General features: G+C 38.3%; 1 protein-coding gene across 11 annotated transcripts in view; it reads left to right on the forward strand.

Annotated features, from left to right (window-relative positions):
- The window catches only part of JADE2 (jade family PHD finger 2), a 1406581-nt gene extending 1388380 nt beyond the window's left edge, over positions 1 to 18201 (forward strand). For all 11 annotated transcript variants that reach the window (XM_069652559.1, XM_069652560.1, XM_069652566.1 and 8 more), the window contains one exon: positions 462 to 18201. In XM_069652559.1, the coding sequence (XP_069508660.1) occupies positions 462 to 1315 (854 nt within the window). In that variant the 3' untranslated portion in view covers positions 1316 to 18201. The remainder of the gene's footprint in view (positions 1 to 461) is intronic.
- The last annotated feature ends 1111 nt before the right edge of the window (positions 18202 to 19312 follow it).

Here is a 19312-nt window from a genome sequence, read left to right on the forward strand (position 1 = left end):
ATGGAGGAAATTGACTGTGAGTACTCTAGTCACTACGGTGAGTAACTTTAATTTTTACAGACTTGTCACGTGGGTTATGTTCAATGCCTAGCACACTTGTTGAGCATGGGGGTTTGTTTTGAAAACAGATAATTACTTCATGTTCTGAAGCATTCCATTTTTATAGGTATGCCTACTGCCTTTTTGTTGAAGCCATGTGCATGTGTTGAGTAATATTCTGTTGAATTGTAATATGGCAAGTAAGTTAAACAAATATTTGGAGTATTTTTACAAATGGCTCCTACCACAAGCTGGCAGCGAACGTGGCGGGTCCCTACTCTTATGATCCTTGTTATTGAAAGCAGTTTGTCCTCATTTTGTGGCTGTTTGCCCTCTTACAAATGTTTTATTACAGTAGCACAGTTCACATAATCTGAGGTCAAGTTAAATATTTCTAAGATGATTCTTTATATTTTTTCCAGATTTATCAACGTCCTTTCCGATAGATGGGACTTTCTTCAACAGCTGGTTGGCGCAGTCAGTCCAGATAACCACAGGGAACATAGCAAGGAGTCAGTGGTCTTTAAATAATGGACATCATGAAAATAGCAACCCCGGCCTTCTTTCCAAGGAGCTTTTACAAGATGAAGAAACCTTGTTAAGTTTCATGATGGATCACTCCCTAAAATCTTCATTTAGACAAACAGAAGCAGTCAGGAGAGTTAAAAATAAAGCAAAAATTAACATTAAGAAAAAGTATTCAAGAAATGGAATTGGCACAATATTTAAAAACCACCAAGAGGATTCAAATGAGACAAAATATGTTTCTGATCATTCCATCAAGTCATTCAACCATGATTCTCAAACTAACAAGACTGGGAAAGGGACAGTGAAACTCCATGTAGACCGTAAAGGCAATAGTGAAGTGAAGAAGACTGCTAAGAGGGGGTTGACAACTAGTGGATCTCAATTTTCATTTGATCTTACAAGTGCAGTCACCAATGGAAAGTCAATAATGTTTCCTCAATCTGAGTCTAACATGCCGAGAAAAGTGCCTGTCGCAGTGGATTGTTCGAAAACGGTACTGAAGATAAAATTAACAAAAGAAGGCAAGGCGAACGGGGAGTCCCTCATTCAGAAAACTGAAACTGCTAATGAACATCTAGTCGATGAAAGATCTGAAGCAAATTTGCATTTTGACAATGAAAACGATGGTTACTTTTCTGACGCAGAAATGAGTGACTCGGACAAGGAATCTGGTAGTGGTACAGTGCACCTTAACCAGCTAGATTCAGGAAATGAGGATACTGTGCGAATGAGCATTTTGGCATCCTAATGCTCCAATATTTACAGACTGTGAAAGTTCTGTGAGACCTACACCGACTAGAACTGTCATGCCCTATTTCTGCTTGTTATAATGATGAGGTTCTTTGTTTCCATCTAGTATGAAATGCAGTACTGTTGTTTTTCTCTCCTCACAGAATCGAACCTAAGCTTCACCAAAATAGATGACTGTGGTGATCCCTTTTAGTTAGCCTACATATCTTGGTTTATGATGTGTTGCATGCATGCACATTACAGGACTTTGTTAGTGATCAGGATGTCATTGAGTGTTACTATAGGGGTCTGCTGCTGCAAATATCTGCAAGTGTGTGTAGGTTATGGGCATTATTTCAAAGGGAAAATACGTATTTCATTCTTTGCCGAAAAATGAGCCTGCAAAAAGCCAAGATGAATCACAGGTACTCCAGCAACCAACTACACGTACAGCACTTAGTGAAGAAGTAAAAACTAGGAGAATAGTAAAATAAGCAAAACTAAAAAAATATAAAGCACAAAAATGCTTATTTGAAGAAAGCACTTATCGGTGGAAGAAAGCGGTGGTATATTTATAATTGATTCATTTTCGTAGCATTCCGATCTCAGAAGTTTTCACCCATAACCCAGTTTTTCATCATGTGCACACTTGTGAAAGTCACCATCGTGAAATACAGCCAAGTGTCTTCAGGGCTCTTGGAATAAATCCACCCATCACATTATTTAATGTATAAGTGAGCAGTAATTTGGTGTTTTAATTTGAGGATGTTCAATACAAGTTTTCTTTTCAACTACTTTGCTGCTCAGGCTATTGAAGAAGGCTGTATCAAAATGTTATGGCCAGGATTCGTCTGCATTATTCTGTTGGAAAATCAAATACACACTTGAATGCTTTTATCAAGTAATGTGATCCATTAGCTAAACACCTAAATCAACTTGCACTGCAGAAAAATATATATATATCATGTTTTGCTTGGAAACCCTTCTGTGAATTCACAAATGTGGAGCACACTCAAGAGGACAGGTTTGCTTTATTTAATTATTTCCTTGACTTTGATAGACCTTTAAAACAGTAACTACAGATCATCATCCAACAATTTGAACTTGGCCTTAGAACAGAATGTTTAAAGGGCATTTCTCCCTTTTGCCTTTATCGTTTACGATAAACACATTTGCCTATACGTGATTAGTTTCTTTCAGAGGTGAGCGGGAGGCCAGACACATTTAAATCCCTGAAATGTTGCAGGAGATGATTTTCACATTCTGAAAGTTTAGAGACTTCCGCAATTGAAAATGTCCCTTGTTAGCCTTAAACATGGTTTCAGATTCCATAAAACTGATAAGTAGGGCCAGTTTTCTTGTTTGCACTTAATATACCTGATGGTATATCCAGTTCTTGCTTCAAAGGTCACAGTGTAAGCCTTACTTCATGATCAATTGAAGTGGCACCCCATGTGAGCTCAGGGAACCAGATTCAACCAATACGCTGACAAAAAGGAATTCAATGGAACATGTTTCTTCATGCATGGGACTCTTCTGCAACTGAAATCACACTGTTTCAAAACAAGACCATGCTACGCCCTCCATAATTGCGATGAACCAATTAAATTTTGCGGATGCCAAAGAATAGTTTCACAACAGGAAAAACAGACAGGAACCTGAAATCTTATTTCTCTGAAGAAAACAAAAATTAGATATTTGAGAAAGTATTGATCACCAACATTCATGACACAAACCACACAGAAAAGCCCCTTTTGGATGACATGCTTTCTAAACAGGATGCTTTGTGTCACTTAGAATGCACTGCTGATGCTTTGCTTTGGGATGTTTTGTGTTGCTTGCTTTCTGAGCTTTCATCGAATTCTAAGGTTTAACAAATAGGAGCATAAAATCCGTTCTTTTTCTGGACACTAAAGTTTAAATGCGAGGGGACAACGGTATCAAATTAGAGCTTGCAATGGAACACTGTAATGAAAACATGGTTCGTTGCAAGCCCAACTTCAGATCAGAAAAAAACATACAAAACTAAGCATGCAGTGGTGTTTCTATTGTTGATAATCCTTTTTTCTTAACCAAAATAAATTTACCAGACTGTTTGCTCACAATCCATTCAATTAGGTAGCAAGGTACGCACCTTAAAGATAGCTGACGTTTCTGGGGTTATTTGGAATACGGTGAATAGGACTCATGCTTGGCAGACATTAGCTAAGTTTCTAGAATAGGATTCACGACAATAATCAACATACTGCCTTTTGGTGGATCTTGCTTCAGCGTGCTTCATTTCAACTTTGGTCAAGATTACATCACAAATAAACTGTTCAGCGCTTCATTGATCTGCCTCGCCGTAACAGAAAGCAGAACAACCACTTGAGATTGCCTTAATGAACAACCAAACTTAACAGATGCAGTAGCAAGTGTATTTTGTGTGACTCAGTGATGCACTCCAGTACTGGCAGCACAGCAACCACTTCTATTTTTTTCCAGTGAATGTAAAACTTTTGAAATAAAAAGCAAAAGATGCTCAAGGGACATTTTAAGGTTTAGTTACATTTCCAATCATGTGCAGATTTGCCTAGAATGATGCAGTAATACAGGATGAGATCAGTGCAATCGTCCTAAAGACAAAGGTTTCATTCTGGATTTTAGTTAGCAGCTAGCATCCTCTTTGAATTGTGAGCTATGTAATAGAGCCCACATCTCAAACTAAAATGCTCTCTGGATGTTTATTTTGTGTACTGAAAGTCCAAAATAAAACCATGCAAAACTGATGGCTTCAAAGTACAAAAGTGAAAAATAAATAGATAATGAAAATAATTCTGCATAAAATAGTAATTCTGGGCGGGTTAAATATAGTAAAGTTCTTAGTTGTGCTCTGACAGGGTGAGTGATTGTTAAAGGACCTACAATAGAATTCGTAAAAGTAGTTGCATGTACTGAATTATTTTATTCTATGTTCCCTGCTCTCACAAGGTTCCTTCCGTATCAGTGATGATCAGGCAGGTGCCCAGTAGACTGAAGGCATTGATGTTAGATTATTATTTTAGACACCAGCTACCAGTTTTAGTAATCTGGAATCAGAGCTCTGGAAACAGCGACTGGCTTGGGGACTTTGCCAGAGTTTCTTGATTTTACTTTATTTTTCAGAATGTACCATATAAGTTAAGCAACCGGTATAACGCGCCCTGTGCTTAACATTGTTATTTTAAATGGTTGGTAACAACCTATTTTAAAGGTTCCTTGAAATGATATTTTTAAATATCATCATTACTACATTCGTTTTTTATCAAATAATGTTAACAGTTACAGTTCACATTTTATTTTGTTTTTTTACATGTAGGTAAATTTTTTATCATCTTGGAGTCAAAGATATGCATGTGGTAGAGAAAGATGTATGCAGATGGGTCCCTTTTGCAAGCTATTGCATTGAAGATTAATTTAGCAATAGCGTGCATTGCTCTGCTGACAGAACTCACCTTATTTGTGATACTTTTCTAGCTGTTAAAATTAAGGTTTCAAATTTCACATATTAACTACAAAAAGCAGTGGCATATCTAAATATCACTTAACTTCTTATACACCAGCTACAATGTAAGTCTAAGAAGAATTCTAAAATGTTCGACACTACCGATAATTTCCTAATCAATACCTGATCCGTTTATATCTAAACCCGTGTAAAATTAAGAAGGCATCCAGATTAGAGATATTCTAATGCTTAGAAAAATAAACTGAACAAAGGAACCCATCTGGAGCCTCGTCATAAAATGTGTGCCGCAAACTGCTCTTTGTGCCATTTACCCCCAGGGGGGGCAACATTGGTAAGGCAGAGGAGGCCACAAGAACACTTCTGTAATACCAAATGAGCCCCTGCTACCTGTGCAGGCAGTGGGACATGTAGTTCTTTCAAATGCTGTGATAGATTGCTCGCACCTCGAGGGGGAAGTGGCCTCCTTTTAAGGGAGTACAGTACTAACACTGGCAGTGCTGCAAAGGTCTCGCTGTTAGTATTAGAAGTGCTCCATATGCAGGACGCTTTCCCAAGTATCACTAGTCTGGAATTTATTTGGCAAGACGTTTAAAATCCCCTAAATACTACCTATCCAAGATCTGTGTTGCTCACAGTTTAGTTGTATGCCGTCCAAAGAGAAATATTTTTGTGGCTATCACCAACTTCAGGAAAAAGAGGCATCTCGATCTTCTCTCACATCTAGCGCAGACAGGTAGTTATGCACCAAAGTTGTCTCACGTTAAAATAAAGAACTGGTTTTGACCAGCTCAATCTCATTGCCCATATATTCTGTTCAGGATGCCTAAATAAAACCTAGGCAAAATCCTGGACAGTGTACTTATATTTTATAATAAAATATATTTTTACAGTGCTCTGTATATAGGTAGCATATCATTCTGAAATTGAAACATAAAGATTGAAGATGCAGTGGTTTTAGTTAATAATTATCTTAAAAATTGTTATTTTCAAGAATGACTGTCTTCCGTGGATTGAATTTTGCTAGTTTATGTGATTCTTTTTTTATGATATGAGTGATATCAAGTCATTAGTGGTAATTGAATTATGTTTATATAATTGTTGACCCTAATCATGAGCTGCTTTTTTGGTGTGTAGCGAGAGAGGGGCGTGGCCTATCAGTTCATGTTGGACTGCTTCTCTTGGTGACAGTGAAGAGGTTCATTTGCATGTGCGTGGTCCTCTACTGTAATTTATAGATGAGTAAAAACAATAGAATGGAATACTACGCCCACACACTCACAGTCAAGCAGTGCTGACTCAAGCATTTACAACCATCACGTTTTGGTTTTCTAATATTCCACACACCACAATGAAACTTGAACAGGAGTATTATAAATATTTGAGGCAATAGGATGAGCGAAACTAACCACAACTAATTAAGAAAAAGAACATTTTGTTTACGTTATAACGTTGTTATAAAGTTGTATGCTAGAATCATTCATAATTTTAGCACATCCTACCTAGTTTGGTGTTGATGTAAATTGATAGCAATAGTTCCTCCTTCAATTTTCTGTATTATTTTCAGCTGAAAGCTCTTGATCCCAACAGTTCTTTTGTTTCCTTAAATGCTCTTCCCAAAATATCTTACCGGCACTCTATTTTCCTTACACACTTAGATGTAAACATAATGTGTTGAGTCTCAGAAAAAAATCTAATTGTGCATACATTGTTGGTGATTTTTTCATGCATCCCTGAAACATGTCCAACCCATGGCTGTACTATGGGCTAGGTGGAGTAATTAATGAGTGACTGCTTGGGGTACATATTTATGAATGCAGCCTCTATGAATTGCATACTTTTAGTTAGCAAGTAGCCCTTTCCTCTTCCAAGCATAGACTATGATTTCTATGTGACATCTGAGTCATTCAGATTGTAACTGAGGAAGCCAATTTCTAGGGAAGCTTAAGGAAACACACTGACAAAATGAAATTGTTCTTGATGAGATCTGCATTGTTAAATCCAATAACCATAGCACATTTTTCTGTGATTAATGCCCCTGCTAGTCATGCCTCACGTATTAGACACAGAAAAGGTGGTATGGATGCCCTTTCATGTTAAGAGCCTCGTCTCCTCCTCTATTGATTATGTCCACACTCATTAATCAGGTTAGTGACAAATAAATCTCTATAATTTCCACCATGCCTTATTACAAGCATTCCAAAGCATTGGCTGGGTGGTAAGTGGGTTAGTCCATCAGAGGTGGGTGGGACAATGGCCATTTTTCGTGGTTTTTCACATTACCACTCCTCACAGGGCAGGGCCAGCTGTTAATTGAGGGAATATTAGAAACCATCCAAAGCGTTCTTTGCACCAACAAAAAAAGAGACTGAAAAGACTGCTTCCATCTCCTTAAAGCCACCCCGATTTCATTGGTACAAAGTCTCCTTACTCAGGAAAATTTGTAGAAGGATTACACATTAGCCTGGGTTCCATAGCAGTCAGAAAGGGACCCAGTCTAACAATCTTCTGTGTCCCTCGAACTGCAGCAAAAAGAGCAGAAAACCATGGCTTGTTTTCTTTTTTGCATGTGTTGAACAAGTGGAGAAGTGGATGGGAGGTCTGACACAATTCTTGGACACTGTTTGGCAAACTCTTTTCTTCCAACCTAATCATTCAAGAGAGGCCTCTAACTGATCTTGACATCGCTTCACATTTGGAAATATCTCGATTTTGTAGATCCCAGGAAGCATACTTCCCCATCACACCTGGAAGCCTCACATGACATTTCTGTGTTTTTTTTCCTAGAGGACTGCGCTATCATTACACAGTGTGCTACTTCAAACTAAGCTTTGCAAATTGTTTAACACCCGGCGGAGAGGCACTGACCAATAAGGGGCCGGAAATGTGGGTGAAATTTCACACTAACTACCTGATGTCCATAATTCTTGGAGGACTTTTGAACACCCTACCTCCTTTTCGCATCAGCCCTCCCCAGGTGCTCACTATTTTCCCCACACTCCTCAAAGCAATGTAGGTGCTCCTCTACTCTGGTCCTTGCACATCTCTGACCCCCCCCCGCATCCCTCGGAAGAAGAAAAGGGATGACTCCTATTTCTATTTTCCATGGTGGCACCCATCTTTTTTTGTTTGTCTTCCACAGGCGAATGATCAGATTCAGTACTCTTGGTGCCTTCTCCCATTCCAAAAGAAAACTATTTTAAAACTATTAGCACTCTGGAGGTGGCTCCCAGGGTGCCTACTGCACTCGGGCTTACCTGGCTGAGGCTTGCAGGACATTACTGGCCTTGTCTTCCTCCTATTGTGGGGTTTTATCACTATTTTCTTTACCAGAATAATGGCAGTGGTGGCATCCTCTTCGAGATGTTCATGTACCTACTACAAGCCCTATCTGGTTGAATGGGTAGTGAGAGCAGCATCCTCCCAATATACTATATTGCTTGCACCGGGTAACTTCCTTGCATTTTCAGCCTGGAACCTGTCTGTGGACACAGTGAATTTATGACTGGTTGCATTCTTGCTTTTCGCCTTTATTTGGGATTTCCTTGGCATACTCACGGAGAGCACTTCATCTCCTCTCACCCCAAAGGGAACTACTACTTTACAAGAAGTTTCTCTTCACCTCATTGGATATGGCTTGATAGTTTCAGAGGGCCCTATGCCTGAAGGCCTTCATTGTCCAGAGTGACCTCCATGCTTGCCTCAGAATGCAGCATTTTAGCTGTAGTGTTCTCAGCACTGACATTAGACAGATCTGTATTGCCAACATGTTTCAGTTTTGGGCCCTTTACTCTTTACACTCTTATGTTACCAGACTTTCTTCCTTTGTTTCTGGTTTTGGATTTAATGCTCATTCCTACGTGGATGCCACTATATCTTTTTCCTATCTTTCATTTCCTAAAGACATGTATCAGCGTTTATCGTTGTGTCTTTCAGCAATTGAATCCTGGATGGCTTTACGTTATGTGCATCTTAATCTAAAAGAATAAAGAGATTCTCTTCTTTCCTGCTTTTAACTCACCTTGTCCACCCATTTCTATTTCCTTTCTTCCTTTGCCTTTAGCCATTTCTAACTCTCCAGAGAATCTGGGAATCATTTTTGACTCAAAACTCTCATCAGAGGATCAGATCGTTTCTACTATCCATGATTGTTATTTACAACTTCATAACATTCACAGGATTTGTCTCCATCTTATGTTTTCCTTGGCTAATCTACTCCTACAAAGTCTTGTGTTGCCTAAGTTGCATACTGTGGCTTACCTTGTTATGCTGTACTCCCTCTTCACTCAATTCTATATTCTGATGTTTGCATTCTTTTTTTCTCTGAACTTTTCTTCCATTTTAGCGTACCTAGCCCATATTCACTGACTTTCTATTTCTGCTGGATTTCAATTCCATGTTTTATTGTATTGTTTTCAAATCTATCCATGCACTTGTCCCCAGCTATATTTGTGATCTGATTTCTTTATGTTAGTCTGCTTGTTGTCTTCATTCATCTTATGAGAATCAATTATTTTCAAATGTTATCTCCTTAACTGTGCAATTTTTAACTTTTTCATGTGTGGGCTTCTACTCCTTATTTAAAAATATGCTTAAAGAACTTTTGTTATTTAAACCCTGCTGTCTTATATTAGGATTCCTCTGTTGGGGTTTTCTCTGACAAGCATTGCTGTAATTACTGGGGTTATTGAAATAGTTCTCATTATTTATTGTACCACGTTTGTAAATGTCTTTGGTAACGGCACTATATAAGTGCCATAAAATAAATAAAACTGATAGCTATCCTTGTCAAGTTCGATCTGGAATGGTGGTCATCTCCCAACATCCTCCAAGTCAGCGTCATCTTCCCCTCATTGAATTATTGATGCTCCCATAATTTGAATTCTTACCAATGGCACTGTTGAGACTTGTATGGATCCATGTCCTGTGGTTCAGCTGTGACATGGACCTTTGAATCAGTGTCCTATAGTTTAATGCAATATTTCGACCAATATTGCTTTGAAATAGTTTTCTTTATGTTGTGCTCTTACAAGGTTCCCCAGTCTCTTCCAGTACTAAGAGAACATGTTATTATTAGACTGAAGGAAGTTGCATTTGAGACTCCGTTTCAGAACTTCTACAGTGTGTAAACTATGGTCAAGCCAATTTTATTGAAAGTTGGTTTCCATGTTAACACAAACCATACAAACATACACACTTCAAAACCTATAGAAATGATTTAAAGAAGCTCTTGATAGAAACATCAGTTGCTCAGCATAATTATAATGCTCATCTAGCAACAATATGCTAATTGCTCCCGATCCCTGCCTCGGACAATACCATTTAAAATATTTCAAATGCAAATCAACAAAATCCCTTAGTCTTACTATATATAAAGTCTTATCAGTTTTGATTTAAAAAGAAAAGTGGTTTAATCCATTTCAAACCAGACACACGCTTTGGTATATCCCTCATTGGAATTGAGTAAAAAGGCTTCCTGAGCAGAGAACCGTTTGTGAAATAAGTCAAATGGCCTGGTCGCGCTTTGTTGTTCCAACCTCAACAGAGGGTAGGCTAACAAAACATGTTGAATTGTTTTGAAACCCGTGCCACAGAGGTGAGATATTCCATCATTCCTAGAGATGCTCTGCCGACTGCCCACAACAACATAAGAGTGATAACCCCAAATGATACTCCATAAAAGATTTATAGGTCATTTGGTTAGGTTTTTCAATTAGATAAAGCTTGGTACCTACACACTTCACCCACCAGACATGGAAGATAATGTATTAATATCAACGCATGGCTCATGCCAATATTGCTACTCCAGATTTTCTCTGCCGTTTGAAATGTGTTTCAGAAAAAAGAAAGGTCACTTAGATAACTCCAAATTTGGGACCATAACCTGTTTACAGTTTTTAAACAAATTGGCAGGCCTCCTATCGTCTGAAGGCATTTACACATGGAGGTCACTTAACTTAGATGTGTCCCCCAAGCCTCCAAAAGGAAAGCATTACTAACCTGCCACCAACATATTGGCACGGATTGAAGTGAAAACGTAATCCAGTCCTATCACACTGATGGCTGAAAGGGTCCATAGATGCGATAGTTTTCTTTCTGTTATGGACGTAATATTTTTGCAAAAATGATCCATCCACAGAGCAGCATCATTATCAGTTGTGTTAACGCCCACGTGCACCATGTAAACCTTCTGGGTGCTATCACTACCTTTTAATATGTTGGCATGCAGATCATTCTTTTCCCCATAACTCCATCCGAGAGAGGTTGTTGTGCAGAACCAGCCAGCTTGGACACATCTGCTCTGCCTTGAACTGTGCCAGTGTAGTGTGGCCTTTTTTCAGAGCCTGCCTGCATCACTCTTTGAGTGGCCCATTCAGCTAGTCATCCTATCAAGGTTGATAAATTGAGTACCATTATATTGTATTGCTATGCTTAGAAGTGGAAGGAGCCTCGTAATGAAGAGGTATTTGAGGAGGACTTCAAGAATATCTGAAAGAGGGGGTATGATTGTGTACTGGCGTACAGTGTGGTGTGTGAGAACCCTCTCTTAGTATGAAATATGCTCTTGTAAACACAAAGCCTGCCTTCTCTTCCCACAAAGACGCACTTTACTTAATAGGACAACTGATTAAAGTGTGCATCAGGCGCAGGCCCATTTTGTTTGCACCATGCACACATTCATGCCTTGTGCCAAAAATGCACTTACCCCATTTGGTCACCTGCCTTCTTGTTAACTTTATGGAGCACTGTGGAGGGGGGCTGGCTTAAAGCTCAGGCATCTGGAGACTGCACAATAAAAGTACTAGCTAAACTCCAAAGAGCCAAGATCCATGTAGCCAGAAGCACATAAAACTAGCTTTGAATACCCATAAAATCACTGGATAGCTGAAAACCCGGATCTCTGTACAAGGTCTTACTGACCAGCTAGCCTCCCAGGAAATTTGGTATTGGAATTGGCTACTTTGTACCATCTCAAGGGTCCTTGATTAAAAGGCTCGCCAGCAGTGCCCTAATTAGCAAAAAGAATGCCTCAACGAATTAAACCGCTTCCTATATACTGAGCCATCTACACTCTTCAGGAATGACAATGTTAACGTCCTCTTGTGCACCATTTTTCACCTTCTCTAGTCCAAATGTTCTGATGCGACACACATACAATGTTTGGTACTTTACTAAAACCATAAGAATTTGCCATTTTCTTGCTCTTGTGCAAATGTCATACTTGTTCAAAGCGGGTTCCAGTGTAAACTTAATCAGCAAAATATAATGCATACAGTGCAACAAAAAGTCTTCACCTTCCTCTCTGCCTCCTATTTCACTGTCCAACCCATTGCCCTCACTTTTGTCAAATGTTTCCTTTTTTCCTTATATAATGGATTGAATTGCAGTTTTATTAAGAGCTTTCTTGTTTTTGGCAAATTGATCAACAACAGATTTTTAGAGGACCTTTACAGCTTTCAAATCGACATACATTTTCTGAGAACTTTTATTGCTGGCTTCCAGATAATCGTCATGACATTTATCACAGTTTCATTTTGTTACAAGGCTTTTTATATTTTTCATCTACACAGTTGTTGACGGTGCAGCTTTGATGATAAATACCCCTTTTTTCTAACATATGGCCTTCAAAGCATGAAATCAAAAATATTTTTAGGAATATCTCATCTTTACAAGATTATTCCAATAATCACAAAAATTCAACTGTACATACAGATGCTTTGCTCTGTTGAGTGAAACCAGAAGGCAGCCTTTAAGTCCAATACGTGTTCAATGATGTCAGCTCTTCTAACATTCTTATCTTGGTGGGGGGGGGGTGCTCCTCATATTTGAATGTAGTCTCTATAAGATCTTCAATTGTTTATTCATCTGAACTTAAGTAGAGAGGTGTCTTCACGTTAATATACCTGAGGAGAAAGCTATTAGCTGAGCAATCAAATGCCCACTCTTATTGAAAGGTTGAGATATATTGGTCATAGGGAATATCATGGTCATTCCCCTGCATGCTCTTGTGGACGTTATAACTTTTATTTGCAGCATTATCTCTGCTTTAGTGTGAGAGGATTTAAGATTGTATAAATTGACATGCTCAGTAGTTTTCACAACTCTCCATACATATGAGCGTGAACGGAAACCCTAATTTGCTTCACAGATCGCCAGCAGCTGATGTACACAGGCTGCCACTCTGTGCATCTGAAAGTGCTTCAAAGATGTCTCATAGATTCATACTGTAGATAGCTTTAGAGGGAATACTTTATAACTTTTCTTCATTTGTGGATTTGCTTTAAATATCTAACGCTGTTACATTGAACCTTGAAGTGTTGAAGTTGATTGTTCTCATTTGGATTGTTCCACCATATTCTCCATAAAGAGTGATGAGATACCCTAGTTTAAAACGTACTGGCTGGGTCTGTACGTATCCTGTAGGTCAAAGGTTTAAATCTCATCATTAGTGAGTAAGACTTTCGTCCTTTAGAGTTTAATAAAATTCCATTCAGTTGTGTGATATTAACATCTGCTACGTGCAGAGCTATGAAACGGCAAGTAGCAGCAAGCACTGAATAGAACAATGCAATAACTAGTTTTTATCATTATCACTGCCCAAACATGGGTGTGCTTCATATGAAAATGACACTCTGTTTCTGGACCAGGGCCATACCCTATAAGAGGCAATGTGACCTCTGCCTACAATGCTTGAGGGTAGTGGCTGGTTTCACAAAGAATTGGCATAGCGATGGTTAAGCCTTAACATTGGAAAATATGGCAGTCCGGCATCTAAAATGGCCTTACAAAATCTTATTCTGAACTTTTACCTCGTTGTGAGTTCAGTTTGCTCGCATTTTGAGGTACACAGAGAGGCAGACTGTGGACATCAGCTGCTGATGTAAGAACCCGAATTTCAGAGATGTAAGAAACCATAAAGACAAATCTCCATCATCAAATATGTAAACATGTTTGTTCTCCAGGAGGGGATCTTCTATAAAAAGATATGTGTTTACTCTTTTGACATTAGTACCAGTAGTCATTTTCTTTAGGCCAATTGATATTGAAATGTTGGTAAAGGATCTGCAACACGAATGTCCTTTTCTTTTGTTATAACGTCAATCGGTGTGGTATGCAGCATGCTGTGCTTTTCCCTGTTGAGGTTTCAAACTAACGTTTGTTATTTTTTCTTTCTACACTGTGTGATTTTCTTTATTTGTAATCAAGTTTTATTTTCTTAGACCATTGCTCTTCATTTACCCATACCTTTTGTTTTCTATTTAAGGCCATGTTTTAAAATTTTCAAGGAAAAAAGTGAAGTCAAGAAGTTTTAGATTTTTCCTTACATGCTCAGTGGCAATGTATATTACAGGTGGGAATGGCCGATATACGTCCTGTCTGTCAACTGTCCAGGAAATTCCCATTAGCACACTATGCATTGACGTCTAAACTGAAGAAGTAAATTCAACATGTTTGGCTGCCACAGGGATGCAGTGCCGGGTCTTGTGCTTGTTCCTTCCTCGGGGGAGAAAGTGGAAGCTAAGAAAAACTTTCTGAAGTAGGCTTCGTTACAATGAAATGACCAGATGAAAAGTGCTACGGAGGTGCCAAATGTGGATACCTCTCTTGATGCCACTCAAAGCTTTTTCTGGCCTAACAGCCGATTAAAAGACATCCTCACAAGCTAAACTACAGTATTTTGAGAAGCCATCAGAGTAGAGAAGTTCATTGCTGGATCAATAGCATCACAAAACAAATGTACTCCTGAGTCGCCTTTTGATCTGATACCTTTAATGTGTTTGTGGGCCCTCAAGGTTCCCAAAGTGCTTTGTCTGCCATTACACAGTAGGGAGTTTTGAGGTTTGAAGAATCTATAGAGGGGCAACTTAACCCTGACATCCGTCGAGAATATTTTCTGTGAAAGTAAAAGGCGTGGGATTGACTGCATTAATCATTCCTTTAAGGAAGAGACTTGCATTATAGCAGAGCTGTTTGTGATATTATTTAATATTATATTGCTGATAAATGGCCTCCAAAATAGCTCAGGGTGTTAATGGACCTTATGCAGAAATCCCTATCCATCTTCCACTTTCCAAATGTGTGCCTTACTTGGGATTATACTGCCATTTTTCAATGGGCAATTAAATGACTATTGTTGAGTTATATGGATCAAAATAAAGATATGAGCAGGAGATAAAGCAACTCCTGGGCATTGGGCATCAAAAGGCAAGCATGAGCTACTGCTAGGGTACGACAAGCTAGTACATGGCAGGCTGCAAATGGTATTTCCGTTCGAGATGCAAACTATAACTTTTGGAACTAGTTGGCATGTTGGAGTTAAAAGAAGCTCCTGGTAGCAGTTGTGCTAAGCCATCCCATATTGCCTGGCATACAAGCAGGAGTTAAGCAACTCCCTACAATTTTTATCATTTGCGTTAGGTAGGAAACACAGCTTTTAACAGTGAAACAGGACTTGTACGGCACAAGAGGTATCTCAAAAGTAGTCTATTATTCATGTGTGATGTAAAGGTTTGATGCATCGATTTTCATGATGTTAAGGTTTGATACATAGATTTGCAAACACTCCAGGATGTACATGTGCTTCAATGTCTAACTATAGGTCAGGTAATATTGCTAAGGCTCTTATTAGAATCTACTACAGATATTTCTCTTATCTAGGAATGCACCAGGGACCTGCTTTCCAAACTTATAAAACAATGCAACCTCGAACTTGCATTCTATTTTCAGTAGAGGACACCTCATTTCGTATACATTTTGTGGTAGAACAGGTCATGTATGCCTGTATCTTTTACCTCCTTCCCAAATAAGCCATCCTCTATAGCTTTCACCATCCAAAGTCAAAGATGTGAGAAATGCAGCTTTACCCGACCTTTGGCTAACGCACAATTGCTTTGACATCCTGCAATTTCTGGTAAAAGAGAACCAAACCAACACCCCAAGTATCACAGACTTAAACATAAATACTACCTCTCATGATATCAGCTGCGATCCATACAATGCAGCCTCAAAAGCAAAATGTGATCCTTCAGTTTATAGTTCTTTGTAATGTAGTTCTTGTATTCATATAGGAAAGCATTATTTACTTTTAAGTACCTTTGATGCAAAGACATGCAATTCATGCAAAGTCCATTGACGTCAAATGTTCCTTGTCTATGGCCATTGCAAAGAGTGCATACTGTGTTTGGTGGGATCACATTGATCCATAATCAACTGGACATGAGCTGCCGATTCTCACACCCATAGTTGCTTAGTACGATATGTTGACTAAACAAATTGCAAGCTTCCCTTTTGAAAAGGTAGTGCATAGGACAGTGAATTAATCTGGAATAAAACTGGGTAAAATAAAAGCGCATTCTAAGTTCCTTCTCTACAAATATCCATTTAGGGTTCCATTAACCTGTTGTAATCCAGAATGGCTCCTAAATACATGGCTAGCATTAGGAACTGGCCAACGGGATCTTAAATCATGGTTACTATATTCATGTTCTTTGCAGTCCATTGTTTAAGAAAATGTTTTTTTCACTTGTGGTGCTGCTGCCTTCAATGTTCGATTTGGCTTGAACTCCATTCTCAAAAAGTATGAAGCTACAAGAATTCAGTAAGAACATGTAACCGGCCATCAGACTCTTTAGGACTCATTTTAAAAAAATATTTAATTGCATAGAGGGGCCCGCAACGTTGGCACTTCTGTGGTCCCCTATAAAGCCATGATAAATTTAGGCAGTCTTACAACCCTTTCTCCATCTATGCCTTTAAATTCCAAGAAGAAAATGGTAATGTGTAATGAAGACAGTATAAAATAAGTGAATCTAAATTGGTACTGTCAATATCTTGTTCTTTTTTGTTTCAATTGCCCATTTGTTCTGCCTTGGTCGTCTTATATGCGATCATGTTTAATTTTGCTGTGATACGAGAAATCAAATATTGTTTCACAGAACCAATGCATCAACAGATACACTAACAATTCAAGTAACCGCATTGCATCTTTCATTAAAATGTAGCCAGCTCCTCAAAACCAACATACTCCCCAATTTAACATGTGCTCTCATTTAACATACCACATTGCTCCTTCCAGCTTAATTCTTACATGAAGCGTAACCCAAAATTCAGGCATAATGTACATCATTCTTAAAAAATTGCAAACACTTTTTTCGTTTACACTGATCAGCCACTACTACAATACTTCCATAATGAAGAATGTATGCCCTACTGATGCATGAAGATACATTTATCATATCTACAGTGTTCTCTAATGAATGCAGAAAGACAGAACAAAAGATTTGATATGTCCTTATTGGTCATCACGCAAAGCAAACCAGAAAGTTACAACTTATCGCCTTGCTCTCATGGTCCGTTCTCTTCCCCCACCCCTCACTCTGTCCCACTTGCAACCTAAATACCACATCATCCTAGAGTATCCACGGAATCTATTGAATTAAATGCATGTACAGCTTTTGCAGCTACTTTGGTCATATCTTCGTACTATAACCTTTTCAGTTGCTTAAAATTACTTTGGATGTTAGAAAACAAACTTTAAATTATGCATTCTACCACTGCATTCGTTTGTTAAAGTGAGGTGCCCTATGGACTTTTCATGCCATCAAATTGCACTGCTGGTGGTTTGATTATTTGGAACATAGGCCCCAACATTAAGCATGTTTGCAGTTTGCATGGCAATGCTATATTTACATTTTTGTTAAGAACTTCACAAGCGTGCAATTAAAGTGCACCTAATTATACACACACAGAATAGAGCAGGAAACTCAACTGTCGGTAAGTTTTTATACAGAGCATATTTTAACTAACTTCCTATTCAGACAGCTGTATGGACCAGCAAAATTCCTTGTTGCTGAATCACTACTCTTGCAAGTGCCATGTTAAATGTTGGTTGTTCTTTAAGGAAGCCCTCACATAGCGCGATCCAGTTTGCATAAAAAAGTCATTCTCCATATCCGTTACCGGAAATTATATGAATGTCACAGTAGGAAAAGCCTTCTGTCTTATGTTTCAAAGAAAGTGATGTGCCATTTGTTAATATAAAAGAGAAATATAAAAAATATATTGAAGAGAGCGAGTTTAAATTATTTTTGGCTTACGTTGCAATATTTATTTTCTTGTATTAGAACTTCCTTTGTAGAGAAAAAATGTATTTTTCATTAATGCAAAAAAAAACTATTTCTCCTTTTGTACATTTTCCATGTTAGGCAATCCTTAAAGCAATATAAAGTACCCAATGTTTTCAATGTGACAGTATATGCATGCTGTTTGTGTTGCCTTGAAGTAGATGTCTGCCATTGTTTCTTGTTTCGACTTGGTGTATTCTACAATACACCTGGGGGGGACCATGGCCGTTCCTTATGGAAATACCTTTGCATTCCTTAGTGTGTTTGCAAATGCAGTCAATAAAGCAGTGTTTATGTGTATTTTGAGTTTGACTTTTCATCTGCTTGTTTTTATTAAAGAAAATAAGACCCACGGCATGAAATCAAGAGTTTCTGAAAGTCTTAAAGTTTTTAATGCATTGACGTATAATCGACGCTCCTTGATAGCAACAGGCCTTATTTTCCATGTTATGCCACATTTCTGCTTTCATACCATATATTAATGGATACATCTATTTGCGCTACTTGTTTATTTTTACAGGCCATCAGTGTTCACGCCACTTATTTTTCAACCTTCCTTTGTAGTGTGCACATTCTTTGTTGGAAGACAGTGAACTCGGAGATATAAAAGGAAAAAGGTTTTATTTGCTTGTCAATGATGATATACATATTGTGTGAGACAATCCATCCATTACACCAATTCATATGGCAATATATTGCACACTGATCAATTGAAAATATGCTATATCCATAACCAATGTACTTTTCATACAGATGTAGTATTTATTTGCTTCTTTTCTTTTTTAAACTCTGTATTATTTTCATATTTCACATTATAATAACCCGGTTTATAATCATTCCGTCGGAAAAAAAAGGAACGTCATACCGAAGCATCTAAAAAAATGCATTGTATGCCAAAACATCAACAGTCTATCTTTAACATGGAAAAGTGACTTTCCATCTAAACCAGTCCATCGAAAATATGAATGGACTGGGTTCAATGAAAATGCACTTTTACATGTAAAAGATAGCATTTCAATGCTTTTTTTGTAACTTTAAAACGGTACATGGAGCTGTCCAGTGCTGAAATTTCGGCACTGGTCAGCTCCTTTTAACGTTTTAATTTTTTTTTTTTGTATTTTGGGGGGGATTTACCCCCTAATCCCCACGCCCACTCCTAATCCTAACGTAACCCTTAATCTAGCCCTAACCCTAATGTAAGACTTAATCTAACCCTAGCCCCAACCCTATCCCTAGCCCCAACCCTAATGTTACCCATAATCTAACCCTAGCCCCAACCCTAATGTAACCCTTGATCTAACCCTATCCCCAACCCTAACCCTAATGTAACCCTTGATCTAACCCTAGCCCCAATATTAACCCTAATGTAACCCTTAATCTAGCCCTAACCCTAATGTAACCCTTAATCTAA

The sequence above is a fragment of the Ambystoma mexicanum genome, chromosome 3p (assembly GCF_040938575.1).
Source record: "Ambystoma mexicanum isolate Mex_15411 chromosome 3p, UKY_AmexF1_1, whole genome shotgun sequence".
NCBI classification, from domain to species: domain Eukaryota; kingdom Metazoa; phylum Chordata; class Amphibia; order Caudata; family Ambystomatidae; genus Ambystoma; species Ambystoma mexicanum.